This window comes from Aythya marila (assembly GCF_965140915.1).
Source record: "Aythya marila genome assembly, chromosome: 2".
NCBI lineage: Eukaryota > Metazoa > Chordata > Aves > Anseriformes > Anatidae > Aythya > Aythya marila.
The window spans coordinates 60,284,970-60,312,963 of NC_139043.1; the positions used below are offsets into that span (position 1 = coordinate 60,284,970).

General features: G+C 40.4%; 1 protein-coding gene across 1 annotated transcript in view; it reads left to right on the forward strand.

Moving 5' to 3' along the window:
- AMPH (amphiphysin) overlaps window positions 1-27,994 on the forward strand; it is a gene marked incomplete at its 5' end in the record, with an annotated part of 132,346 nt that overhangs the window by 45,977 nt on the left and 58,375 nt on the right. The window contains 2 exons of the mRNA XM_082754800.1: window positions 11,289-11,369; window positions 22,050-22,104. Of these exons, the coding sequence (XP_082610926.1) occupies window positions 11,289-11,369; window positions 22,050-22,104 (136 nt within the window). The remainder of the gene's footprint in view (window positions 1-11,288; window positions 11,370-22,049; window positions 22,105-27,994) is intronic.

A 27,994-nucleotide genomic window follows, 5' to 3' on the forward strand; every position in this document is an offset into this window, starting at 1 on the left:
CATAGTGAGACCAAAATCTCAGCAGAATTGTAACTGAGCAATACTCTGTTAATTCAGAAATCTTTATTTTTACTCAGTGCTAAAATGTTAATTTATACTTACTGGGTATGTGTGGTTGCTGATCTCCTTATTTTACTAAATCCTGATAATGTTATATATGGTATGGTTTCTGGCTAGATAAAACAAACAAACAAACAAAAAACTAATTTGTGAAATGCCTACCTTGTAACTCAGTTTCCATAGCTCAGATAATAATAATCACTTTGCACAGATACCCTGAGACTTTAACTCATATTCTGTGTAAATTAATTTCTGCAGAAATAAATACAATACTTCATATTTCTTGTATATAATGCTAATTTTGCTTAAAAAAATCTGATAGACCATGAAGAATAGGACTGGAAAAAAAAATTAACAAGTTTCTAAGGAATCTTTGATTTATTTATTTGCTAATTAGAAAATTCCATCTAATACCTGTGAAATACATTGTGCATAGTTTTATGTTATTATGTGATAATCTTAAAACTTATCTCTGCCCGTCTTCTTTTTCTGACCATCTTTTGATGTGTCTGCTGGTGTGAAATGGAGGCAGAATAAGTCTCCAGACTTTGACATCATGATAAAATAAGATATACATTTTTTTTTCTTTTTTTTTTAATGCCACCCCAAGAGATTTTGAGTAGTTAAATATGAATGTGACCTCTTTGGAGAGAAGACTTTTCATTAGTTGGACTGATGTTTAGGTACATCAGTTTAACACTCAGATATCTGTAATCCAATTCACATTCTTCCTTTGCCCCCCTTTGCAGGGGAATAACTGAGGAGCATCCTTGTACTAATTCCCTCTCTGGTTTTGCTTCAGCTACCCATGTGCTAATGGTGAGGAGGTGGGAATCTCATGTGGCTTCGGCAGGTCTTGAGTATTTGTTCAGTTTCTTGGGTTTAACACCCTGCTCTAACACTCGAGTGAGAGTCAGTGGATATGTTTTGCATTAGTTCTGTTCCAGATTTCATACTTTGATATGTTGTCTTCCAAGCTAGCTTTTATTTCTGGAACAAACAGGGTTTCTTCAACTTTGTTCCTACACTTCCCAAATACCAGCTGGGTATCATGGATCGTGCTTAGCTTTTTTAATTTGACACTTTTTTTTTAACATTTTTATGACATTGAATGCTTTATATATCATCCCATCATGTGAAAAAATTTTGTCTTAACATTTTAAATTTGGAGATGTGTGTTCATTTTCTGTTTGTTTCCTGTTTGGTTCCATCTGAAATTCCTGTCAGGCTGTGGTAAGCTGGGGTTCAGCTCTGGGGCCCCCAACATAAGAAGGACATGACCTGTTGAAGTGAGTCCAGGCCCATGAGGATGCTTAGGGGGCTGGAGAACCTCTCATTGGCTGGAGATAGGCCAAGACAGTTGGGGTTGTTCAGCCTCGAGAAGAGAAGTCTACAGGGAGGCCTTAGAGCAGCCTTCCAGTACCTAAAGGGGGCCTACAAGAAAGCTGGGAAGGAACTCTGTCAGGGAGTATAGTGATAGGACAAGGGGGAATGGTTTTAACTAAAAGAGGGGAGATTTAGATTAGATATTAGGAAGAAATTATTTACTGTAAGGGTAATGAGGCACAGACACAGGCTGCCCAGATAAGCTGTGGATGCTCACACCCAGGAACCAGGAGGTTCAAGGCCAGGCTGGATGGGACCCTGGGCAACCTGGTCTAGTGGCAGGGGTTTGTGGAAACGGGTGATCTTTTAGGTCCCTTCCAACCCAAACCATTCCATGATTCTGTATTTTCTCCTTATGACTTGTCATATACTATTTTGTGGCTGGGTAAGTTGAAATATATTAACACTTACTTTGAACTTATCCTACTGTATTTGTTTTTTTTTCTCTTTTATTTTTCAGATAAGTGTTCTTGTCATGTGCCTCATAAGACACTTCTTTCAAATCTTGTATTTTATATTGAGCAAATACTTTTTTCAGCTTTCTGAGCATATGCTGAAATCGTTATGACAATCTACACATAGGTGACTCTCATATGGTTTCTTCTGAATGGTCTGTTTTCATTTTAATCAATTTCTGCCCAGAATTACCGTCCTGAAACTACTTTGGGAATCTGCATAAATTATTTTTGCATTCTGAGTTTTTCTTTTACAGGTTGTAGAAGAAAAAAATGGTTTTATTTTAAAAAGTGTTGTAGAACAATGTAGTAGGTGCATGAGTTTGCATCTGCTAAGGTCCTGAGCACTTTGCTGTTCTCTAAAGATTTAAGGTAGTGACTTCATGGCAATGGTTTTTGACTCTCAAAAGTGTTTGTTTTGCTCTTCATCCTGGAATTACTCTGTAATAGCCTTAATTAATGCTTCCTGTGGTAGGTTAGATTTCAATGTGTTAAGTCTTTGTGAATTTATGATAAAGTTTTGCCCTGGGTATTCCTCTCTGAGCAATCCTGTATTCCTGCCTTGAGTGATTTTGGTTGCGTTTGTTATTCTTTAAGAATATGTATGTATAACTGGGGGTGATGTATGTGGGGGTGTCTGATGAGGCTACTAGTGGTTCCTGTTCATTCTGCTACTGATGTGCAGGGAGCTGAGCTGCTCCTGAGGCAACTCGTGGTTTTCTGTGATTTAGATCGGAGAATCAGTTTCTTTCTCTCTCTCTTTTTTTTTTTATTATTATTATCATTTTTTTTTTTTTCCCTTGAATTACCATAGTTTGGGAAACTATTTTAGGGAAAGATGGATAGGCCCATCCTGGTCACTGCCTCAACCACTATTATAACACTGTCATCCTTACCACAAGACATAAGTTTTCAATATAACCAAGCTTACTCAATCTTATCTCTTTCGTTTTGTTTCTATTATATTAATTTCCTTTCTTTGGTATATTGCAGACACTTAACTTCATAGTAATTGTACAATTGATCATTTTAATTCAAGATAAGCAAATTATTGACTCTTTCTTCCTAACAGTTAAAATCCACACTTATCTGAAATGTATTATTTTTGGTAAATGAAAGTGCTTAAATGACTTAAAATAGGAAGTGCTCAGTCTTATGTCCTTCAAAATGGTTATTGAAAATGCAACATCCCCAAATGGAAATATGACATTTATGAACGATATCAGACAGTGCTTGATGTCCTTCCCCAAATTTTATGTTTGGGTCAAATCTGTCATTTATCTCAGTACTGCATTACCAGACAGACAGTTTATCTGTACATGTATTCACTCAACAGAATTGAGGTTTACCATCAGATCAAATTTAGCTTTTACTTCATTCTCTTAATAACTGGACTTAATTATTTAGTTTATATATTTTTAGCAGCAAGCTGGTTCAATACTGGTATTTGTTTTAGATCCTTAGCATAATTCAGTGCATTAAGCAGACTGTACAGTATCACATTTGGAGATCACAGTTAAATCAGAAAAAAAAAAAATCTGTTTCAAGTGATTATTATTTTTTTAATGTTATTTTAACAGAACACATACTGGTAGTTGATTTAGGCTAATTAAATGAAATATAGGGTAGTTTTTTTGCCTTTTTTTTTTTTTTTTGGGTAGGGTGAACATGTTCACCAAATATTTTTTGCTGTCTTCAGAAAACTACAGAGTACATGACTTTAGAATGTTTCTTGAATGCATTCTACATTCTATGTCTGCTTCATCATTTTTTCTATGTAATTTAAATAAAAATTTAAATGGTATAGGCTGTTCATACACATTGATGGATGTTCCTAAACCTAATCCCAAACATTATTTCTCTGTGTGGGGATGCTAAGAATATATATTATTATATTATTATATTGTTATATTATTATATTGTCATATTATCATATCATTAATTATGTTATGATATTATGATATTATATATTATATATATATACTAGCTACCTGCCCTCTTTGAGTCCAGGATGTATTCTAGCTCTATGGGCCATGAGATGCTCAGCAATAGCTTTGCTTCATTTGCCTTTCCTTTTCTTAATGCCTGAATCCAAATCCACAATATGGGTAAGTGACCACACAGAGCTAAAATAAAATATTAGCTACTTAACTGTCCAGATCTCCTTTCTTTGGCACATTGTAGAGCACTTCAGTGCTGTTGTAAAGCACTATTTACTCGCCCTTCTCCTGTCCTCAAGGGCCACCAATAAACTGAGCTATTCCTGTTACTAAATCTAATCCTTGTATAGAAGGGTGGTTGAACTAAGGCTTCAGAGAGAGGTTAGGCACTTGCTGCTCCTGTGCACAGCCTTCCTTTTACCTTTTAGGACCATCGGATGCATTCTGGTGACCTGAACACTTAAACCAGCTTTCTCTTGACCAATATATAAGCCTAATGCTAGTAGGCTGATGAAAGAGGTGATCACGTAGGAAACAAATAAAGTGTTAGGTCCATGCCATATCCTAATTTTTCAGGGTGCTGGGTATTTACTACTAACCCGGAGCTGTCTACTTTGCTTTTCGTAGCCATAGCCCTAGCCCTAACCTAGACCCTAACTCTAATTTTGATGCAAGATCTCCATATAACAAGATGAAAGATGCGTCTGAAATTTATTTCAGCCTGTCCACAGGGAGCTTGGAGTTAGAAGAATCCATGTGTATTGTAGATAAGCCTTCATCTAGCCTTCACTCTGTCCAAAGACAACATATAAATACGTGACCAATCTGGGTCATAATAATAACTGAACTACAAACTATAGACTTTTGACTTCTACTTTAAGACAGAACTGCACAAATAAGTGCTGAAAGTTTCAGCAGAGATCAGTTTGAGACTTGCCCTCAGTCTTGTGTCCTCTCTGATTATTGGTAAGTTATAATTACAGTCAGGAAAGGGTTGGTTGTAAAAGGCTGTGCTATTCATTCAGTGGTCGATGTGGCTAGGTGAAGGATAGGAGCTAAAGAGACCTCTGAGGAATGGCTTATTCCAGCTTCAGTCTGCTCAGCTGTCTCTCTATGGGGTCATGGGGTTAGTGTTAGGGTTAGGATTGCATTTAGGAAAACAGCGAGTGAGCCCTAGTTGTCTGTGTGTATTGCATGGGCTACAGGACTTCAGTGAGGGCAAGGATCACAAGTATCGTCAGCTAATACCAAGCCACTGGCCAGTATTTTGAGTTCCAAATGTGTGATACACCTGTAGTGAGCATTTACATTCTGGTTTGGGTTAGGATTAGGAAGGCTGGGAAGCTGTCATTGTATGTTTTTAACCCTGAATTAAAATTAGAGTTGTCATTCACAGAAGACAAGTTCAAACACTGCCTCGTTAACAACAGCCGTAACTAGGCGATAATGGTCGCCACCAGGCACGGCGCGCTCTCCAGAAAGTCGGTACACACGCAGACCGACTACCCGTTAAAAAATGCCGCAGTTCAGGTCACCGGATGCAAGGAGTGTCTGAGCCTGTTGCTGCCATCGGCGGGAGGCAGAGAAACTGTGTGCGTGAGGTGCGAGCAGGTGGATGATCTGGTCCACATGGTGGCGGAGCTCAAGGAGGAGGTGGAGAGGTTGAGGGCCATCAGGGAGTGTGAGTGGGAGATAGACTTGTGGAGTAACTCCCTGCAGGGCCTCAAGGGGAGGTGCCGAGGTGAGACTCCTCAAATGGGGGCGGACCCCCCGCCCTGTCCCTGTCGGGCAGAGGGAGGGGATCTGGGAGCTGAGGAGGAATGGAAACAGGTCCCTGCTCGACATCGCAGGCGATGCTCTCCCCTTCCGGCCCCACCTTCCCAGGTGCCCTTACACAACAGGTTTGAGGCCCTAGAGATTGAGAGGCCGGTGTGTGAGGAAGAGGTAGCAAATGTTCCCAGGAGGATGCCTGGGGCGAGGAGGTCGACTCCGCGCCTCAGGACTGCCTCCACCAAGAAAGACAGGAGGGTTATTGTTGTTGGTGACTCGATTCTTAGGGGAACAGAGGGCCCTATTTGTCGGCCTGACCCTACCCGTAGGGAAGTCTGCTGCCTCCCTGGGGCCAGGGTCAGGGACATTGCCAGGAAGCTTCCTAACCTGGTACGCCCCTCTGACTATTACCCCCTTTTGATAGTCCAGGCGGGCAGTGATAACATCGAAGAGAGAAGCCTCAAGGCTATCAAAAGGGACTTTAGGGGACTGGGTCGGTTAGTGGATGGAGCGGGAGTGCAGGTGGTGTTTTCGTCCATCCCTATGGTGGCAGGGAGGGGTTCAGAGAGGACACGGAAAGCCCACCTGTTAAACACGTGGCTCCGGGGCTGGTGCCAACGCAGAAATCTTGTTTTTTTTGATCATGGGGCACTTTACTCAGCACCTGGCCTGATGGCCGCAGACGGGTCCCTATCTTTTAGGGGAAAAAGGATCCTGGGCCAGGAACTGGCAGGGCTCATTGAGAGGGCTTTAAACTAGGTAGGAAGGGGGATGGGGCTGAGGCTAGGATTGTTGGGGCTGTGCTAGGGGGAACAATGGCAAGGCTGGAGGATAAGGCAATGGCCCAGCTGAAGTGCATCTACATCAATGCACGCAGCATGGGTAACAAACAGGAGGAGCTGGAAGCCATCGTGCGGCAGGCAGGCTACGACTTGGTTGCCATCACAGAGACGTGGTGGGACCAGTCTCATGACTGGAGTGCTGCAATGCCTGGCTATAAGCTCTATAGAAGGGACAGGCAGCATAGAAGGGGTGGTGGTGTGGCTCTCTATATTAGAGAGTCTTTCGAGGTTGTAGAACTCGAGGTTGGGAATGACAAGGTCGAGTCCCTTTGGGTTAGGATCGGCAGGGACAACAAGGCTAGTGTCCTGGTTGGGGTCTACTATAGACCGCCGAACCAGGATGAGGAGACGGATGAGGAATTCTACAGGCAGCTGACAGAGGTTGCAAAATCGTCAGCTCTTGTACTCTTGGGGGACTTCAACTTCCCTGACATATCCTGGAAGCACAACACAGCCCTGAGAAAGCAGTCTAGGAGGTTTCTGGAGAGCGTGGAAGATAGCTTCCTGACGCAGCTGGTTAGTGAACCTACCAGGGGTGGTGCCCCGCTAGACCTTCTCTTCACAAACAGAGAAGGACTGGTGGAGGATGTGATTGTCGGGAGCTGTCTTGGGCAGAGTGACCACGCAATGGTGGAGTTCACTATTCTTGGCGAGGCCAGGAAGGGGACCAGTAAAACCGCTGTATTGGACTTTCGGAGGGCTGACTTTGAGCTGCTCAGGACACTAGTTGGTGGAGTCCCTTGGGAGGTGGTTCTGAAGGGCAGAGGGGTCCAGGAAGGCTGGGCGCTCTTCAAGAGGGAAGTCTTAATGGCGCAGGAACGGTCTGTCCCCACGTGCCCAAAGACGAGCTGGTGGGGAAGAAGACCGGCCTGGCTCAACAGAGAATTGGCTTGATCTTAGGAGGAAAAAGAGGGTTTATAATCTTTGGAAAAGTGGGCAGGCCACTAAGGAGGACTTTAAAGAAGTAGCGAGGCTGTGCAGGGACAAAATTAGGAAGGCCAAAGCTCATCTGGAGCTCAATCTGGCTACTGCCGTTAAAGATAACAAAAAACATTTCTATAAATACATCAACACAAAAAGGAGGACTAAGGAGAATCTCCATCCTTTACTGGATGCGGGGGGAAACTTAGTTACAAGAGATGAGGAAAAGGCGGAGGTGCTCAATGCCTTCTTTGCCTCAGTCTTTAGCGGCAATACCGGATGTTCTCTGGATACTCAGTACCCTGAGCTGGTGGAAGGGGATGGGGAGCAGGATGTGGCCCTCATTATCCATGAAGAACTGGTTGGTGACCTGTTACGGCACTTGGATGTGCACAAGTCGATGGGGCCGGATGGGATCCACCCAAGGGTACTGAGGGAACTGGCAGAGGAGCTGCCCAAGCCACTATCCATCATTTATCAACAGTCCTGGCTATCAGGGGAGGTCCCAATCGACTGGCGGCTAGCAAACGTGACGCCCATCTACAAGAAGGGCCGGAGGGCAGACCCGGGAAACTACAGGCCTGTCAGTTTGACCTCAGTGCCAGGGAAGCTCATGGAGCAGATCCTCCTGAGAGTCATCACGCAACACTTGCAGGGGAAGCAGGCGATCAGGCCCAGTCAGCATGGCTTTATGAAAGGCAGGTCATGCCTGACGAACCTGATCTCCTTCTATGACAGAGTGACGCGCTGGGTGGATGAGGGAAAGGCTGTGGATGTGGTCTACCTTGACTTCAGCAAGGCTTTTGACACCGTCTCTCACAGCATTCTCCTCAAGAAACTGGCTGCTCTTGGCTTGGACTAGCGCACTCTTCGTTGGGTTAGAAACTGGCTGGATAGCTGGGCCCAAAGAGTCGTGGTGAATGGAGCCAAGTCCAGCTGGAGGCCAGTCACTAGTGGCGTCCCCCAGGGCTCGGTGCTGGGGTCGGTCCTCTTTAATATCTTCATCGATGATCTGGATGAGGGCATCGAGTGCACCCTCAGTAAGTTCACAGATGACACCAAGTTAGGTGCGTGTGTCGATCTGCTTGAGGGTAGGAAAGCTCTGCAGGAGGATCTGGATAGGCTGCACCGATGGGCTGAGGTCAACTGCATGAAGTTCAACAAGGCCAAGTGCCGGGTCCTGCACCTGGGGCGCAATAACCCCAAGCAGAGCTACAGACTGGGAGAGGAATGGTTGGAAAGCTGCCAGGCAGAGAAGGACCTGGGAGTGATGGTGGATAGTCGGCTAAATATGAGCCAGCAGTGTGCTCAGGTGGCCAAGAAGGCCAACGGCATCCTGGCTTGTATCAGGAACAGCGTGACCAGCAGGGCTAGGGAGGTGATCGTCCCCCTGTACTCAGCTCTGGTGAGGCCGCACCTCGAGTACTGTGTTCAGTTTTGGGCCCCTCGCTACAAGAAGGACATCGAGGTGCTTGAGCGGGTGCAGAGAAGGGCTGTGAAGCTGGTGAGGGGCCTGGAGAACAAGTCCTACGAGGAGCGGCTGAGGGAGCTGGGCTTGTTCAGCCTGGAGAAGAGGAGGCTCAGGGGTGACCTTATCGCTCTTTTTAGGTACCTCAAGGGAGGCTGTAGCGAGGTGGGGGTTGGCCTGTTCTCCCACGTGCCTGGTGACAGGATGAGGGGGAATGGGCTTAAGTTGAGCCAGGGGAGTTTTAGGTTAGATGTTAGGAAGAACTTCTTCACTGAAAGGGTTGTTAGGCATTGGAACAGGCTGCCCAGGGAAGTGGTGGAGTCACCATCCCTGGAAGTGTTCAAAAGACGCTTAGATGTAGAGCTTAGGGATATGGTTTAGTGGAGGGCTGTTAGTGTTAGGTTGGAGGTTGGACTCGATGACCTTGAGGTCTCTTCCAACCTAGAAATTCTGTGATTCTCTTAGTCTCAGTTAAGAAAAATACATGAAGAGAATTTAAAAGTAGCAGATAGGATTAAAAAACAAACAAGAAAAAAGTTGAGGTGCTATAAGAGTTGCTCCCTTCTGAACCTGAGCATGCATCTGGAGACATGGATGTGTGCCATTAATATCTCAGGAAAGAGGAAAGAGTTTTTCATGACAACTTTTTTTGCCCTGTTTTGTTACTTGTGTTATGGATCTTTCTGACTCTAATTAATGTGCCTGCACTTGTTCCTGTGAACACAACTCGAATGAATTGCCTTGGCGAGGAGGCTTACCTGGCAGCTGGCTCTTTGAAAAGGAAATGTTGGATTTTCAGAGAGAAAGCCTGGTGCAGATCAAAGCCATGCTGCAGCTGGGGGCAGGCTCATTGGTGACAGGGAGCAATGTGAAGTCCTGTGATGATTTGAAATGTTAAATTAAATGATTCCTCTGTAAAGCCATCTGTGATACTTTTTTAATATTTTATGAAGAGATCAGTGATGAGAGGACACGAGATCTTTGGGAATTAAATGCAACCCAGAATGCCCAACTGAGCCAGGGGAATGAAAAGTTAAAACATAGCGACAGGCAAGAAAAGCCTTTCTTTTTCTTTTTTTTTTTTTTTTTTCTTTTTCTTTTTCTTCTTTTTCTTTCCCTCCCTCTCAGATGTCATTCTTTCTGTCTTTCTGCTGTAAATATGTCAAAACTTCCCTGAAGTTTCACATGTCAGTTACATGGGTAGTGTTGCATCACCTTTGTGATCATCTTTATTCCTGGTTTCCACTGTGGCAGTGATCTCTGCCCCTTTGTTCACCCTAGTTTTTGTGGCTCCAAGCTGGTTGGGGTTGAGAGGCAAATGGTCTGAATCAGAATATGCCAGGACTGGGACTGTGTTTATATATGTTTTTATACTTGGACTGCTGATGTGTTTATTCATGGCATCAGTTACTTTTTTTTTTTTTTTTTTTTTTGGGGGGGGGGATGGAGGGGAGGGAGAAGGGAAGGGAGGAGGTGATTTTTTTATGTGTTTGTTTTTTGCTTTTCCTGTGAAAATTGAAAGTTTGTTTTTTTCGCCTTGGGAGAACAAACAAAATATCACTCCCCGATATGTTTTATCCCTCTAACAGTATCCTATAAAGTTTTTGGGGGTGTTTGACTAGAAAGGTAAAGCCTAATTGCTCCTACATGTAAGCCTTCAATGTTAAAATGTACTGATAATGCTTTGATTTAATAACAGAATGCATTTGTTGTAGTTAACAGAGTGTGAAGTGTAGCAATATCCAATTACTTTTGAGATTACTATCACATGAATAGCCCTTCTGCTGACATATTGCAGTATATTTATTACCTAGTATGACAATCCACTTCAGAATTAACTAAGGGGGAGAGAAGGAGGGGGAAGGAGGCAAATATGAAACAGTAAAAGTTTTAAATAAGCATTAGCTCTACCAATTTCTCATACAGCCTTAAATTTTTTCATTCTCATTTTGTGTTGAAAATCATGAAGATAATGTTAATATCATTGGACATAATAAGCCATAAACAGTAGAAAAATGTAGAAGAATTTGATTTTTTGCTCTGTTTGAATGGGAAGAGAACTTGCTTGCATTTCCAGCAAATTTTATTTCATTCTTCCTTGTTTTGAGACCCTGGGAGTCTCTGCTAAAAGAAAATTTGCTTCATTAAAACAAACAAACAAAACACACACACACGCCCCTCCCAGGAACTCTATACTTTGAAGTAGATTTACACACACCATGCTTCTGCCCATGCACACAAATTGCTTCTCATTGTCTATAGTCATCCTTTTTAATTTTTGACAAAATTGTTTCCCTTATAAACTTTGGAAACAGTAGTGAATGCAACACTCCAAAAATAAAATACTATTTAAGCCTAACAGCAAGAACAAGTGTTAAAAGTAACAGCATTTTTGTTTTGTGACACTAACATTAATCCTTTTTTTTTTTTTTTTTTCCCAATATAGGTACTTCAAAAACTAGGAAAAGCAGATGAAACAAAAGATGAACAATTTGAAGAATATGTACAAAATTTCAAAAGACAAGAGGTCAGTTACTTTTTCACTTTCTTTAATTGTCTCTTAAGAAGAATGCAGTGTATTTTAACTTTTGATTTTGAAGAAGGTGTTTCAGGAGGTAAAAGAAAATGTTTTGAACCATATTGGTGTAAGATTTTGTTCAATAGTTTTCAAATAGAAAAGAATGATTGGATTTATTGCATGCAAATATGTAAGATGTGCATTTAGATTAAATAACTGTATTCTAATAACGTACAATGCTGTCATGCCAGAACTCCTTGGGATCAATGAAGTGTACGCACATTTTCAACAGTATAATTGAGAACAAAACCCAAACCCAATGTGATATAGCTTTGTAGTTGCCTTGTTACAATGAAATAATTTATTTCCTTGGTTTCATTTTGTGGGTTGTTTTCATCAATGGTGTATAATAATGCTAGTTTTATATGAAGTGAACAGCAGAATAGTTTTAGACTGCTGTGTGTTGTTATGTTCCCTGTTAGTGCAGGGATGATGAGATCTGCGGTGGCAGTGCTGATGAATCACTCCTGGGGAGCAGGGTTCAATTACAAACACACATATGAAAACAAAGGTGCCCTTAAGAGTTTATAATCTACTCCCAATGCAATGTTAAATTCTAACCTCTATTACTCCTCACTTTGTTGGACAGACTTTTCAGCTACAAGTTGATTAATTGCAATTAATTATATAGCAGCTTTCTAGTACAAATTAATGCCTACCATGAGCTGTAGTAATGCCATCAAGAAAATAATCTCATGTAAGTGTGAACTGAGGTTATCGGTAGCCGTCCTGAGCTATCTTTTAGAGCTCATATGTAAAGGTACTGAAGGGTGAGAACTACTTCCACACACTCTACGTGATGTAAAAATTTGTTCATGTTGGGGTTTTCAGTTCCTACCCTGAGTCAGTCCTGTCTACCACATGCATTTCTGTCCTTTCCACATAAACACAAATCATGCACTCTGATTTGCTAGGGCACTGATTAACTCTTTCATATCTTATGGTGACTTAGCCATTATTTTTCACTGTCTGTCTAGAGAAAGAGAGGGCGGTTTGGGGAGTAACTGGGCTGGGTATATGTCCATTCTTCCCCCAAAATGATGATGATGGGAAGTAAAGAATCTGTTTCTCTAACAAGGGTGATTCCTTCCTCAAGGTCAGGAAGATGATGGGATGTAATAGAGCTGAAAAAAAACACTGAGAAGCTTGGAAGCCCTGTAGAGTTGTCATATTTTCCTTTTTCTTCCCATCCTCTTTTCCAAATATGCTGAGATATCAACTGGGTATTTCTTTCTTTCTGATTTTCCTTATATTGCTTCTTATCCTTGTTTTCAATATCACAGCTGTATGCACAGCTAGGAACTGTGTTACTAGAAATGAGGTGCATCTGTAAGGCTGTTATTGGGTGGGAAAGGAGCAGCTGGAGCATCCCCATGAAGAAAGAGAATTCAGTGAAATGTATTTTTAGCTAAAAATTCTGAGTCAATTAAAAATGAAGAGAGATGAAAGAGAAAAACCTTTTTTTTTTTTTTTTTTCAGCAAAATTATGTCTCAAGTGTTTGTTTCTTCCAAGGGCTAAGGAGGATCTTAACATTCCTTCATTTTTATTTCATTCTCCTTTGATGTACTTAGAGACAGTAACAAGCAGTCAAGGACTCTACAGGAACTGAAAGGTATTAAATCGATGCAAATGTGACTTGGGGCTACAGGAGGAACTGGATGAGGAGGAGTGAGCACTGAGGGAAATACTACAACTCTTTTGAGTGGCACATGCAGTTTAGGTTAGGTCCACTGGCATACCAAATGAGAGAGATCATTCATGCTTTTAAGAAACTAATCAGGTATGCCATGTTCTGCTGGTCTTGTTCTCAGAGAATTCTGTTTTGCACAATTCTTCAAGTACAAGGAGGAAAAATGATGCAAAAGCACTGCTGCTGCCACGTGCACAAATAAGAAGGATATAAATTGCTTAAATTTTCTTAGTTTCTTCCATGCTTTAATCTACAACTGACTAGGAAGGCAAAGATTTGAAACATTACAATGTGCATCTAAATTTATCACTTATATTGATCAACACCTTGCAGAAATTCTGTCTTCTGTGTACTCCTTTTCTTCTTGGTTTACATTCAATCTTGCTTCCAAGATTATCTCTGCAACTCTAGAGCCTTTAGAAAAATAAAAATTAAATTCAAGGTACTAAAGAGTAAAAAGGCATCTGGGGTGATTGATCATTGTGTTCAGGTCCACAGAATAGCTGGTGTGGGCCATTCAGGTGGCTTCCCAGCCAGGTTTTCCTATGACAGAAGCAGTTTGAGAGAAAGTTCAAATGTTGTTGTCTCACTTAGCAGTGATTTGTCTCTGTTTCCTGGTCATCTCACTTACCTACACTTGTTTTTGTGGAAGACCGTTACTTCAGATCTGTGTCTTTCTATGTTGTTTGTAGCAGCTGGTGCCATTCAGGCTTTGGGTAAGTTGAAAGCTGTGAAAATGGACTGTTCTTGTTTCCCTACCTTATTTAACCTGTGTCACTTGGGAGGTCAACGGGCCTTATGGATAGAATTATCCTTTTATTGATGCTCTCCAAAGATCATAAATGAGGGCTCCCAGTTCAGCTCAGGGAAAGCAGAGAAAGAGCATAGTGGTCATAACCCAGGAAGCAGGTAATGCAAAAACTGAGATCTTAACAATTTTTGCCTGCATAACAGGTAGGATGATGGGTATGCACCAAACTGAGCAGGCAGTTCAGTGTAAGGATACATCCAATCTTCCTTTCTGTAAGAAAATATCATTAAGCCTCCCCAGCAGTCTATTCCCATCACTTTCTGAATACAGCTGGATAAGGTTGCCTTTTGGACATGAAGCACAGAGCTAAATTATCAGATGAATCACCATGGAGAAACTGAGTCATTCCATGTCTGGAGAGAACACTGCACAGTGGCCTTGCAAAGCCTCTGGATTTTCCTGTCAGAAGCAGTAAGCTGCTGCAGCTGAAACCAGCAATAAAACATTTTGACTTTTAGCAGTGAATAAAATTGTTATTCACCTTCCACTTAAGTTGTAAACAGGAAATTGCCACTGTAAAACAAAACTCATGGACCTTATATAAATTCATATGTGACACAGATTTTCAGTGTACTGCAAGAATTTTCCTAAGGCTTAGACCTTTCTTGCTAATTGTGGATGTGCCCAGCCCCTTAATTGACCCTGAAGTTCAGGAAAAAATAAAAATAAAAAAAAATCCTGCATATTTCTCTCTGCTGTGGAAATATCATCAAGCCTTAAATTTCTGTATCTCTATTCTGATGTTCAAGCAATTGTATTTAACACTTTTTTTATCAGGAAGTTAAGTAGCAATTCCCTTATCCCCTGCTATATTTTAATGACTCAGCACTTGCTCCATTTTTGTAAGATATTAATATTCTATTTCATGTCTGTGCATATTTACCTCTCACTGCTTTTCCATATGTAGTTAAGAGACTTATTTTACAGATGGCAATTAAAATATATTTTAGTATTTAAATAAATTATGTATTTTATATGTACACACAGAGATATACCAGTTGCAGCTATGTAAGCAGCTGCCTGTGAAGTGTTCTCAAAATAAAATAAAATGTCAAGTACTGTTGTTGCTTGTTTATAGAATTAGGTGAAAGTCAAGAACCTTTTGTTGTTGTTGAGTGAACAGAAGCTGTCGTCTGCTTTACTTGATGTTGCCTCTCAGTAAGAGCTGCTCCTTGGGTGAAATTGTTAACAGTTGAAAAGTTGTGTCCTGGCTAAATCTTCATTTCACACAAGTGTGCTTATTTACCTGACAGCTATGGCATGGCATTAACTTAAAGCTCTTTCGTGGAACAATTAACATATATGGAAGTATTCTTTTTTGCGTCAGACATGCCACTGACTTTTTACAACACATTAATGACCTAAAACACCAAAGATGAAATTCATGGATTATGCATAGGCACCAGATGTGCCTCTGTGGTCCTGTCAAGCACCAGACATGTATTTTGGCAGCCGAACTCTGCTCCTGGAGGCTTATCAGTTTCCAGATTGTGACACCTGAACATAGGTGTCTCCATTTGAGTTAACTTGTGTTGAACCAGGCAGTGTGGTCAGGCGGGCCCAGACAGCAGCCCATCAGGCCCCTGTGGGCATCCATGGCCTTAATGGCCCTGATTTGACTGTTTTAACTTCAGGATTTTTCAATTGCTCTTCTGACTCCACAGATTGCACTGAAGAGGTGGGTATTGCCTTACAGAGGAGAGGCACCCACCTCATGAGTACACTGTCACGGGTGTTTTAATCTGGAGTCAAATGGAGGCTGTGATGAAGAACATTTCACATGAAATTCAATCTATTTTGTAAGACTTTCTTTCCTTTTGGAGCTATTAGACATCCCGTAAATCTATTTGAACATCTTTAAATCCACCTCATGTCCTCCCCTCAAGCCCCTCATTTTATGGATCTTGTGCATAGGCTTGAGATGGAGGAAAGAATCCAGGCAATAAAGGAAAAGTGCAAGCTTTGAAATTACTTTAACTGTGAGACAGTGTTTTCCCCATAGCTGGAACTCAGGTTTCCTTAGTTGTCTGCAAAGTCCCATACTAAACTTGAGGGGTTTCTTGGTTAATGTGCAACATACAGTGGATTGATACTGCTCTCCCCCTAGGAGGCTCCTTTGCTAAACAAAGTTGATGCCAAATGCTGTTCCTGACTGATACTCCAAAGTAAGCTAGACACATAAAAATGTGATCCAGACTAGTGGACGGGAGCTTTTATTTCTCCAAGCCATGAAGTATTTGCAAACTGTATTCACAGATTTCATCTGACAGACATCTTTTGAGGGGCCATGCCAAAGTCTACTTCACATACTGAATGACCACTAAGTCAAATACAAGCAATACAATGTGCAGATAATTTGGGTGTCTGTGGGAGGATGTTCTCTGATGATTGCCATTTCATCCTAAAATGTATGTCTAATAATTATCTTACTACTGAGAGGGCATTTTTTTCCAAGACAAGAAGACACTGTGCAGTTTAATCACAAGCTCACTGACTTCCAGTCAGTCAGGATTCATAGGAAGGTGAGGCTCTATGTTTTACGCTACAAAATTATCTCAGCAGGAGCAGGGCAGACCCTTTCCAACTAATTCCTCACTTCCAAGGAGAATGTGCTTGATCTGATGTTTTGCTTTTTTGATTCTGCCTGTTGATTGCTCCAAATCTGAAGTCTAAACTGCAGTCATGCTGGGCTGCCTTTGATTGCCCCTGGATATAACCTGCTATGCCTCTGCAGCTTTAGAAAGTGTGCTAATTGTTTTCTCCCAGAATGTGAAATTGAACAATCAAGTTATTTGTGACTATTTTTTAAAGCAGACTGGTAAATGTTTCTTCGGGAATTCTTTATAATAACTGACCCTGGAGACAGCTCACACAGCTGAGCTCTGGACTGTAATGCATTTACTGAACATGACCCAGTTCACAATAAACAGTTCTGAACAGTTTTCTACTAAAACTTTTAATACATAGCTTATACATGCTAATTGTGAATATAGTTATGAATATGCAGCTATAGGCATAGACAGGCTACATATATATTCAGAAAGTCTAGTTTTCAGAAAATCTGTATGTATAGATAACTTTTAGCCATATACTTGTAGATTCTGCACTTGCTGACCTTGCACACAAGTGACATGCTAGACAAATAATTCAAACCCCAAGTCTCTCACAGCTGGTAGAAATAGAAACGAAGAAATGTGTTTCTTTAAGGAAAAAAAAAAAAAAAAAAAAAAAAAGGTCCAAATTTGGAGGACAGTTCTAGGGAGTATAAGAGAGAGAATGGTTAAATGGGATATTGTAGCATACTGATGAACTTCATACTGAATTAAGGCTGCATCCCAATAGCCTATTTTATTGTTCAACTTCACTTAATGAAGTTGTCCTTTGCATTCATACTTCTGAGGTCCCTTAAGGACTATCATGTAAATTCTACCTAGCTGTTTGCAAACAGAGCAACAGCCTTGCTTTACATTGCAGCTAAAAAGTGCACATTACGATAGAAGGCATTTGCCAGGTGGAAAATATTTCATATTTTCCATATGAAAATGCTTTCATATGAATTATTTCCCCTAAATTCCAGTATTAGACTCAGAGCTGTATTAATAATTAGCTTTTCTACATTTGTGTGGGGCAGGTTAGTAAGTAACCTATGCTCTAGGCTCAGCATTACGCAGAGCTTTCGACTCTTGCTCAAATGGAGTGATTCATTTGTTTTTGGTATCAAGCGCATGCTGTGCTGACCTTTCCAGTAAAGATGCATTGTGTTTACATCCTGTATGTGACATGATAGAAAAATCAATAGAAAAATCAAACTCTTCTGGTCTGCCTGGAAAGCTGTGAATAAATGAGCCTGGCAAATAGGTCATCCAATTCCACCTTTTGTGGAGGCATAGTGGCCTGCCTTTAGTTTCTGGGTGGAAGAAATGATTTTTTTGGTTCATCAGAAAGCAAAAGCTAGTAAGACACAAACCATGTGTTTTATCATTTTAGTCATTAAAACTTTTTGGAGGTCTCTTCAGGCTTCTGGTCTCTGGTGGCTGTGTTATGGCTTTCGTAATTCCAGTGCTAAGGCATATCTAAATACTATTCTTTAAAGAAACAAGGCCAAAAATAAATGTACACAGAAATCAGTATTGCCAAAAAGGCTTAATGCTTCTGAAAAGGTCTCTAAGACCTATGACTGTAGATGACAGACAATCCTAAAACACTGAGCCTCCTTGCCTCATTGAGAACATGTGTTTCTACCAGCTACATAAGATACTGCCCATGTAATAAGACCAGAGAGTAGCAAAAGGCATCTGACAGCAGCACTGACCCTCTGCTACAAAGTGCAAAATACCAAATTGTTGTTTGAGATGTGACTGTAGAGAACTTTATCAATTTTCCTAGTGAGATGTTGTTTTGGGTGGTCAGTATGCCCACTTGCTCATATGCACAGTTCAACACGATTGCCTGACAGACTTGTGGTACTTTGTATGTTGAGTTTGACCAGGTGAGCTAAGAACACCAATTTCTAGAGTTGGAATCTGGTGAGAACATGTCTGCTGTTATCAAACCACCAGATTATGAGAGGTGTGCTATTACGTATGCTACTGAGATATCTCCCTTGAGTTTTCTTGCATATTATGATACTCTGACTCATTTTGCTACCTTATGTAAAATAACTAAAACAGATTATGAAATGTTAAAGGAAGCATCAGTGCTCTCTTGGGAAATTTCATTTCAGAGGAGCACAGCATCTGCAAAATGACACCTATTTTTCATTCCCCTTCAAGAAGCTGCATCTCAATTAATGAAATTGATGGCCTTAATGAAGACAACTGGAGCAGTAGTTTCAGAGCCACCAGCTGCTTTCATGTGAGAGACCAAAAAGGAGAAAGTGTGTGTATCAATAAGGAGAAAATTTAGCTATACAGTAATCTTAAAAACAGTGCTTTTTCTAATCAGTATGTGATGGTTTGCAAAGTGTGTGGAGCCATCAATGCAATATTTTCATTCTGTGAATAATGATTACTGTGTTAGGTGATAAAAGTGAATTAACCTTCACTAATAGGGAGTTGCAAAATGTGTAGATGCATGTTTTGCAGAATTCACAGATTTAAGAATTTCCAATGCAAAGTTGTATTTCTGGTATTTTCTAGAAGGGTCTAATTCTGTTACCACTGAAATCGAGGGATTTACTCTCAAATTTAATGGAAGCAGGTGCTTTAACATCATATTTCATACAATATTTGCTAAAGAAGGATAATTCACGTGGCTCTGTGCTGCCTAGATGTTTCAATAGCTTTGTGACCTATTAATAAGCTAGACTGAGGGAGATTTGTGTTAAAAAATATTCTTTTGAATGAGTTGTCAGAATTTATAACAGCACATATGGCAAAACATTTGCATTGTGGTTTACTGCTTTGACTTTTTCTTAAATATTTTCCAGAGAAGTGGTTGCTGATGACTCCTGACACTAACCAACCACAACAGATCTCCCAGTGGTTTAGGATACCAGGAGTAAAACTATGCAATAGTCCAGTTATAAGCATAATGTTTGAGTAATGTGTGTCCATTACATGCTATTTATTCTAATAAGCAAGTTAATAATGAGTAAGCTAGTTATTCTTTGTGACAAAATGCCATGCATATGATTAAATACAGGACTTTTACTGACAGTGAGGGTAGCTAACAGAGTTGAGAGGCTTCCAGCTGCAGTTTACTGGTTCAAAAACATCAGAAATTCCTTTCATAACAAAAAATTGTTGCCATATGGCTAACAGAGGATCATAAAGTTGCTGTGAGTATCTACTTCCAATTTTCTTCACAAGCCAAGAGGTTATACTGTTGTTCATGCCAGGGAAAATATGAATTGGGAAGATAATTTCAGTACATTCACACGGCTTCTGAGTACAAGGAGATCCCAGAAGGAGACTGAAATGAACAAAACCCTATATATGCATATAACCCTAATGGCAGAGCTAACCCTAACCCTAAACCCTAACCCCTGACCCTAAACTCTAACCCTAACCTGAGCTTACCCTGACCCTTACCCTAATGACCCTGAACTTAACCCTGACTGAGACCATAACCCTGACCCTAACCCTAAGGGCGGAGCTAACCCTAACCCCTAACACTAAAAACCCTAAAGCCCAAAAGCCCTAACCCTAATAACACTCAAGTCCTAACCCTAAAAACACTAAAGCCTTAAAGCCCTAACTCTACGAGGCTAACCAAACAAAACAAACAAAACAAACAAACAAACAAACAAAAAAAGCCTAAAGCCTGAACCCTAAAAACCTTAAAGTCCTAAAAACCCTAACCCTACAATCCTAACCAAAATAATAAAACCCTAAAACCCTAACCGTAAGAACCCTAAAACCCTAACCCTAAAACCCTAAAAACAAAACAAAACAAAAACGTTAAAATCCCTAAAAGCCTAAGCCTAAAACTCCTAAAACCCTAACAAAAAAAAATAGAACCCTAAAACCCTAACCCTAAAGACCTTAAAATCATATAAAACCATAATGACCCTAATCTAAAAAAAAAATTAAGACCTTAAAATCCTAACCCTAAATACCTGACCAAAAAACAAACAAACAAACAAAAGCCCTAACCCTAAAAACCCTATCAACACTAATCCCCCCCCCCCCCCCCAAAAAAAAACCTAAAACCCTAATACGCTATCCCCCAAGCCCTTAAAACCCTAACCATTAAAACCCCAACCCTAAAAACCTTAAAATCCTAACCCTAAACCCCGAAAACCCTAATCCGGAAACCCAACCCTAGTGCCCTAGCCCTGAAACCTTAAAACCCTAACACCTTTTGAGAAACACACTGTAGCCAATAACACAGGCAAGGATCTCAGCGAAGTAGCATTTTTACTTGCAACTGCAGTGGTGGGCGTCCCATGAGTAGGAGCGCGCCTGCTGGTTCCAGAACACAGTTTATATACTTCTACAAGCAGGCCCCAAACCGCCCCCAGACACAGGCTCTAACCCTCCTCTCCCCAGACGCAGGCCCCAACGGTGTACACTGGCATCAGAAGTCCTTGGAGTTCAGTGGAGTTACGACTGCTTATACCATCTGAGACTGTCTCCTGAAGTGTTCACACACGCACTGTTTGGTGGTTCAACTATCATGTGAAAAATATGAGAACAAATCCAAAGCAGTCACTCATATTTTGCAGCTGATTTTTCCATATGGTAGAGCTGGATGTGAGAAAATGTGATTGCAAGCTGATGTTCCTGTAGTTTCCAAGCACTTAAATAAGTACCTTGAAGGATATTGGGAACCAATAAGCACAGAGGGTTTCCATAATCTTCAGGCTACTGAAAGTGTCCTGAAGAACAGCTTTTTTTAGCAATAAAGTATGTACTATCATGTAGTACAGATTTTATTGCAAATCCTAGGAACTGTGAAGTCCAAGTTGTGCTACAGTCAGAAATAAAGTAAAGCAACCTGATTTCTTCTGTTTAGTCTGAGGTTTTAAAAGTCTGTTGCTATAAGATAAGAAAGATCACATTGATTCATTCATGTGCTTATGAAACAGCTGAAAGTTCACAGCAGACTGCGAGATGCAGTAGCCAAACTAAACAAAATAACTGATGTTATTGTTTTTTAGGAATTATGTGCTTGCAAAATATTTCAATGTTTGCAAAAGTAGTAAGCCATTCATGTAGGGGCATGGATTTTTTGCAAGTCTAGGCTGCCATCAATTTTGAGTGTTTTCAAAAGGGTGTGCAGGATATGCAGCATTCTTAATGATACTTCTTTGTGTTTGAGGTTAATGCATGGGCCAGGCTGACTTGAACTGGACCATGGCTGTGAAATATACATGTCTTTCTTTGACTGAAATTCTTCCCTGTCTAAGTGGTTGATAAAACTACAAATTTTAGCCTAGAGAGTACACTATACATAGCATCTTGGGCAGACCACCTTTTCTGTATGAACATGTATATGCTTACAGGATGTAACATTATTCAGCAGGTAACTCAATTCAACTTATGAAATTGCTCTTATTAAATTTGACACAGTGTATGTACATTCTAAGGCATAAAATATAACTGCAATGTGATTGCAATAATATAATTGAAATGTCTTTTTACTTACATACTTTTTTTCTTTTTTTTTTTTTTTATTTTCCAGGCAGAGGGTTCCAGGCTCCAGAGAGAATTGAGAGCATATTTAGCAGCCATCAAAGGTGATTTTTAAGTCATGTTTTCATAAAACAAACTTTTGATAAAAATTGAGGCAAGTAGGCTTATTTAAGGTATATAAAGGCAAATACAAGTAATGGCTGCTTTAGTGAATAGTCCACTTTCCTGGTTTGGATCCATCTCAAGCCCTTTAATCTATTGCTAGATTTTTTGCAGCTTTGTTGTCAACTCATGTGCACAGTCCTGCATGCATGGTTTATCTTCAGCTGTCCTTTGTGTGCAGAACTGCTGCAAAGAGCACCCACAAAATCTGCACATGTTGTTACTTGTCTTTGCAAATGCTAGAATACAAAATACTCTATGCAAGATGAGAGACCCTTTACAGGTTTCCAAGTTTCATTACATTTCCAGGTATTTGATAGTTGAATGATAGATCTTCTCCCTCTGAAATCATGCTCCCTAAGACGTTGTGATTTCTCTTTTGTTTCTGAGTGCTGAATTTATTTTATTTTATTGTTTTTAAGTTTGAAAATAGTATGTGATCGCTTTGTACTAAAGATCCAAATAGCAGAAGCTCACTGGTCAGTGATTAAATATCAGAGAATAAGTAAACAGCTATTTAAAGACTAGCGGACATTCGTAAATCTAGCACAGTCACCTTTGTGCTATATACAGAGATTATTCTCTTTTATCCCACTTGTCTTCTGAGAAGTTGGAGATGAGGTCCTTAAAGGGAAGGGAATGGAAGTTGGTGACCATCACAGAAGTATTAACAGCTTCTTGAGATAAATAAATAGAATTCTTATATGTATTTTTAACCTGTCTCCAGTCCAGTAGAAAATAAAAATATTATAAACCAGTATCGACATTCCTGGAAATCACTGTGTCATAACAAAGCTTCAGCAGCTGTTGTCAGGCAGAGAAGCTCCTTTTGATGGGAAGTGTAAGATGGAGAGCAAAGCAGTAGCTTACTGTCTTTGATTGACTGCTATTTGCTAGAAGGACTGGGCAGGGAAAGTCCTATACCAGACAAGAGGGAAATCTTCTTTTAGAGATTTGTACTATGTCTTTGTGGTTTTTTTTTTTTTTTTTTTTTTTTTTTTTTTTTTTTAATGAATTTCAGCATCTTTCTTTTTGGGGGGACCCATTGGATGCTGATTTTACGTTCTGGTATTTCAGTCATTCCTTCCCCACACACATTATCAGCTGTATGCATAGCCAGAAGCAGTGTGATGAGGCTGTTTGGCCAGATGGCTTCTCTGTCACATAGGCTGACTGTTTACATGCCGCTTTGATTTCCGTATTGGTGACAACAATCCTCCTCTCCATGTTTCATTTTCTTTCTCTCTCTCTTCCTTTCCTTTTACTTTGTGCATTAGTGGTCCTTTTGTTGCTTTACTGTCTAGTGGGCCATTCTTTGCACCAAGTTTTGCCTTTAACTTTGTGTGAAATTTTTCATTGTGCAAGTTTTGCCTTTTTTGCTGTGCTTTTCTGTTCTGCATCTTTCTCTTGTTGCAGCCTATAAGTCCATATTTGAAAGTAACTTGGATTGACTTTCTCCCTGGGAATGTAAAGTGTTTGCTAATACCTTGTTATCTTCATGTCTTTAAAAAGATCCAATCATAAGCAGCTCACAAAAGCATAAAAAAACATTATTCTCCAAAGCCAACAAGCCAGCAGTGGGCATCCTTGGTACATGTGTTGGCACACATTCCTTCTGAGGATTGGGACAGTGGCCAAGAGCAGTAGTCCAAGATACGCAACTCTGGGTCTTCCCCAAAGCTGATGAGCTCAGCAGTGGCCAAAGCCCCTCCAGATTTCAGGTAGCAGAAGGATATTTGGCAACTGCTACAAGCTCTGTGTTGCTGTTCTTTGAAAGACAGCCATAATTAAAAATTTTGGGGTGGCTATGCAGAGAAGCATGGGAACCTCCACTATGGGTATTTAGGCACTGGAGTGGGATTCCAGTATGTAAGACATCTAGGCTTTGGAGGCATGCTGCGCTCAAGGGTTCATTTTGAACGGGAAAAGGCTGATCATATAAATGCGCCTGATATCCTTGTATTCTTAGAGTGAGAGAAAAGCAGTTCACTTTACAGGGTTAATTTTAAAGGGTTTCAGGAATCAGCAGGATAGATAATTTTAACTAAATGCAATTTATGAAGCTGGAATGTTGTCAGTTCAAGTAGTTGTCATTTGGCTGCATGACTTTTGAGTGACTGAATATTGAAAGCTGAAGTATGAGATTTGGGCACAATTTAAGCAAGGAATGGTCAAAGGATCCTTCTTATCACCATTCATCCCTTCATTTTAATATACTCAATGTTTTCTGAGGTTTAGTATCACACATTCTTCAAGTAATAGAATTTTTGATGTATTCAGACGCCTTCCCTAATTCAGAGGTGCTTCTTAGTCTCAGCTGGATCCTTACCTTTACTGCTGGTTACTCAAAGACCCAGAGGAACCATATCATAAAGCTATTGTAAATTTGAATGGTTTTTATGTGCTACTTTATTTCACCTGCCTGGTAGTTCCATGTCTGCTATGCACTGCCAATGGTTGTACTGCCAATGCTGCGTACTGTCTCCCACAGCTGTAGTCATCTCATGCCTTGGGTCTTTTGTCTCCTCGTGTCTCCTTGGCAACGTGTATCTGGATTCTCTACTCCATGATATTTTCTTCGAGCTTTTGAGAGCTGTAAGTGACTTAAAAGGTTTTATGGGCCAATTGTTAAAGAAACTCTAAATCAGCGTCCTATTTTCTACCCTGAGCTCTTTGCAAGTATAAGTACAGATGGGGAGATATATACCTGGATTTGCATGAAGGTGACAGAGGTGAAAAGAATCCTGCATCATAAAAAAATATTTATCATGTGGCTTAACATAGTGAGAAATAGTAACTGGTCTATAGGAAGAGAAATTGAGGTTCGGAGGGGCTGTAAGCAGATTTACTACCTAATTGTCAGTACGTGGCTGACAGAATTGCACGTATCCTTCAGGTACACAAGTCTTAAAATCAATCATTTAATTTCTTAGAAGAAAGAAAACCCTTTGCCATCTTTCTGTAAAATTTAGCAATGAATTATGAAACAGTTGAGTTGTTCTAGTGGAAACTAATAGGCAATAATAAATACACCCCATGTGGCAGGAGAACCTCTCAATTCCCTGGAGAACCTTACATGAAGTTCTCTTTCCCCACTCAATCTTCCAACCTAAATGATCTGATGATTCTAAGAAATAATAAAATATTAAGAGCCAGACCAAGGTGCCTCACTTAATTGAGAAGATAGAATTTTCTCCATGATTCTGCCTAGATTTCCCTGTCAGGGCATGAGGAAACTGAGGAAACCCCAGTATGTGGGTCCTGAGGTCGACATGGAGTCCCAGACTGGTCTCAATGTCCATGTGAGTTTCAGTACATGAGAAATGTGATGGTAAAGAGTAACTTACTCTCTGTCATCCATAGGGCTCTGTAATGGTAATGTCTCTGCACACCCCCTCTGAGGGTCCCTAGTGCATGTGTGCCTTTGGGAATCCTTTAGGGTTCCAGGTACAGGATCTCTTTCCCAAAGAAAGAGGGATGATTTCATGTGAGAGCCTCAGACTTCAGTGAACATCATTTTTTCTAAGCAATCCAATTATTTCGGCATTTATAGTTATTAAATAAGTGACCCAATTACCAAGAATAAATGGTACTTAATGAAACAGTTAATATTAAATATACATTTCTGACTGTTCATCATCAATAAAAAATATTTTCAAATTTCATAATGCTTTCATGACTTGCTTTAAACAATTTATCGTTCTTAGCTATAGCAGCTGAAAGCAGCAGAGGCAGCTTGCAGTCTATGGATGATGCTAATCCTCTTAACTTAAGTGCTGAATAACACACAAAAAATATCAGTATATAAGAAAAATATCTATGTGAAAAACAGCCAAATAAAAATAAATAAAGAGAGAAATCTGTGGACATTGTAAATTCATGCTGTGGTCATGAAAAAGATTGTGAAGCCACCAGATTAGTATTTACTTATGCACTCATTTGAGGTACTGCAGTAAATATGGTATAGATACAGCAGGAAAAGAGTAGCCTTGGTGGTCTTGTCCTGTGGGAATTTCCTGCTGAAGCCTTCTGACCAAGGTAGCCAAATGTTATAATGCCCCTTGCCTCACACCACAGCTGGATTTGACTGATGCTTTTTGCAGGGATTGTGATTGAATAAGATTACCAGATTCTCAGGGCTGAAAAACGTGTAAAAGTTGGCATGCATCGGTATGCCTTGAGTGTGGGATTTTAAGGGTCTTTTACTTACTCTCTTAAGCAGGTACATGTCTGAATTCTGTAGTATTTAACAACAACAACAAAAAAATCTATGTAGGTAAAGGTGCTTTCCCAGAGACTAGTCTGTGGCTGAGCTGAATGCAGACTGCAGGAGAGATTAGAGAGAAGCTGTGTTCATATGCTGCCGCGAGAATTTAGGTTGCAGGTTTAGTGCGCAGTGTCCTCGAGGGCAGGAGTTCAGGTATCAGAAAGGATCAAACGTGAGCAGGGATTTGCACCCCAACTGGACAGAATACAGCCTTCTTAAGCATGGTGACACTGCTGGTTTTGCCTCACCTCCAGAGTTTATTCATATGCAGTGTCATGAAAGAAGATTTTAAACGAGTCCTACCTGGAAAAATGTATAAAGATCATCTATATTTTACTATAATCTGGCATATTATAGACAAAACAAACAAACAAACAAACAAATACAACCTCTGTTCAGTAACTCTTTCTTAACCAGATACATAACCACGAAGGAGAGAAGGAAGAAAAGCATCTTAAATCCTTATGCTATACAAATTCTTCGAGCTGAGCGCTGTCATTTAGAAGTACCCCCAAGACAATCCCCGAAGAAATCAAATACTCTGTTTTGGCAAGCACCTTTTGATTAAAGGGTGAAAGCTTGATATTATTCCTAAATCCAGCCAGTTAAATCTGAAAATCACACCAGAGATATTTTCAAGACAGCATAGACATGCTGCAGCAGGCAGACTTTGGCTGGAGAAAAAATGAGGTTTGTTTTGTTTGTCTGTTTGTTTTAAGTTAATGCAGGTCAAACATATTTTTAGCAGTTAATGTTGTTCAGATTTTGCAAAGAAGTTGAAATACATTTGGCATTTTAAAATTACTGATTCTGAACTTAGTGTCTTATGTGAGATCAGTTTTTTTTTATCTGTTTCCAAACCATATTCAACATCTAATGTATTCATGCACCACCCAGACAGAAAGGCAAACCCCAGTGCCATCACTGAGGGCAGCAATTTATTCACTGCAGACAGATTTAGGCTCTTTCTTGGAATATAATGGAAGCTACTTTACATTTAATCCAGATCTTCTTTGTATTACAGAGTCATAATGATAAATAGTCCCTGTTGTTGTTTCATCTGAAGTGGCAAGAGCTCCAAAGGTGACTGATGCTGTTAGGTTCAGTGCACTTCTTTGTGGACACCACCCCACTGCAAGTGTAAATAAGCAGTGGGCTCCACATACAACTACATGTAGTGGGTTGGCATAAAGGATAATTGTTCTTCATAAAGCCAGCTCCATTGCAACACACTCCCCAGGTTCAGACATGGCTTTTCCCTCAGCTTGCAGACACTGCCTCAGCTCTTGCCAGTCCTTTGCTTCATTACTTGCATACCTTTAGGTCACTATCATTATTACAGGCACAAGAATAACAAACTTTTCTTAATCAGTCTCACTTTACATATGAAAGCTCTTGAAACTTAAAAAAAAAAAACAAAAAAAAAAAACTTTGAAAACAAGGAAACAAAGAAGTCCTGAGATACATTTTGCCTTCTTTGAGAAGGACCTGGGAGTGATGGTTGATAGTCAGCTGAATATGAGCCAGCAGTGTGCTCAGGTGGCCAAGAAGGCCAACAGCATCCT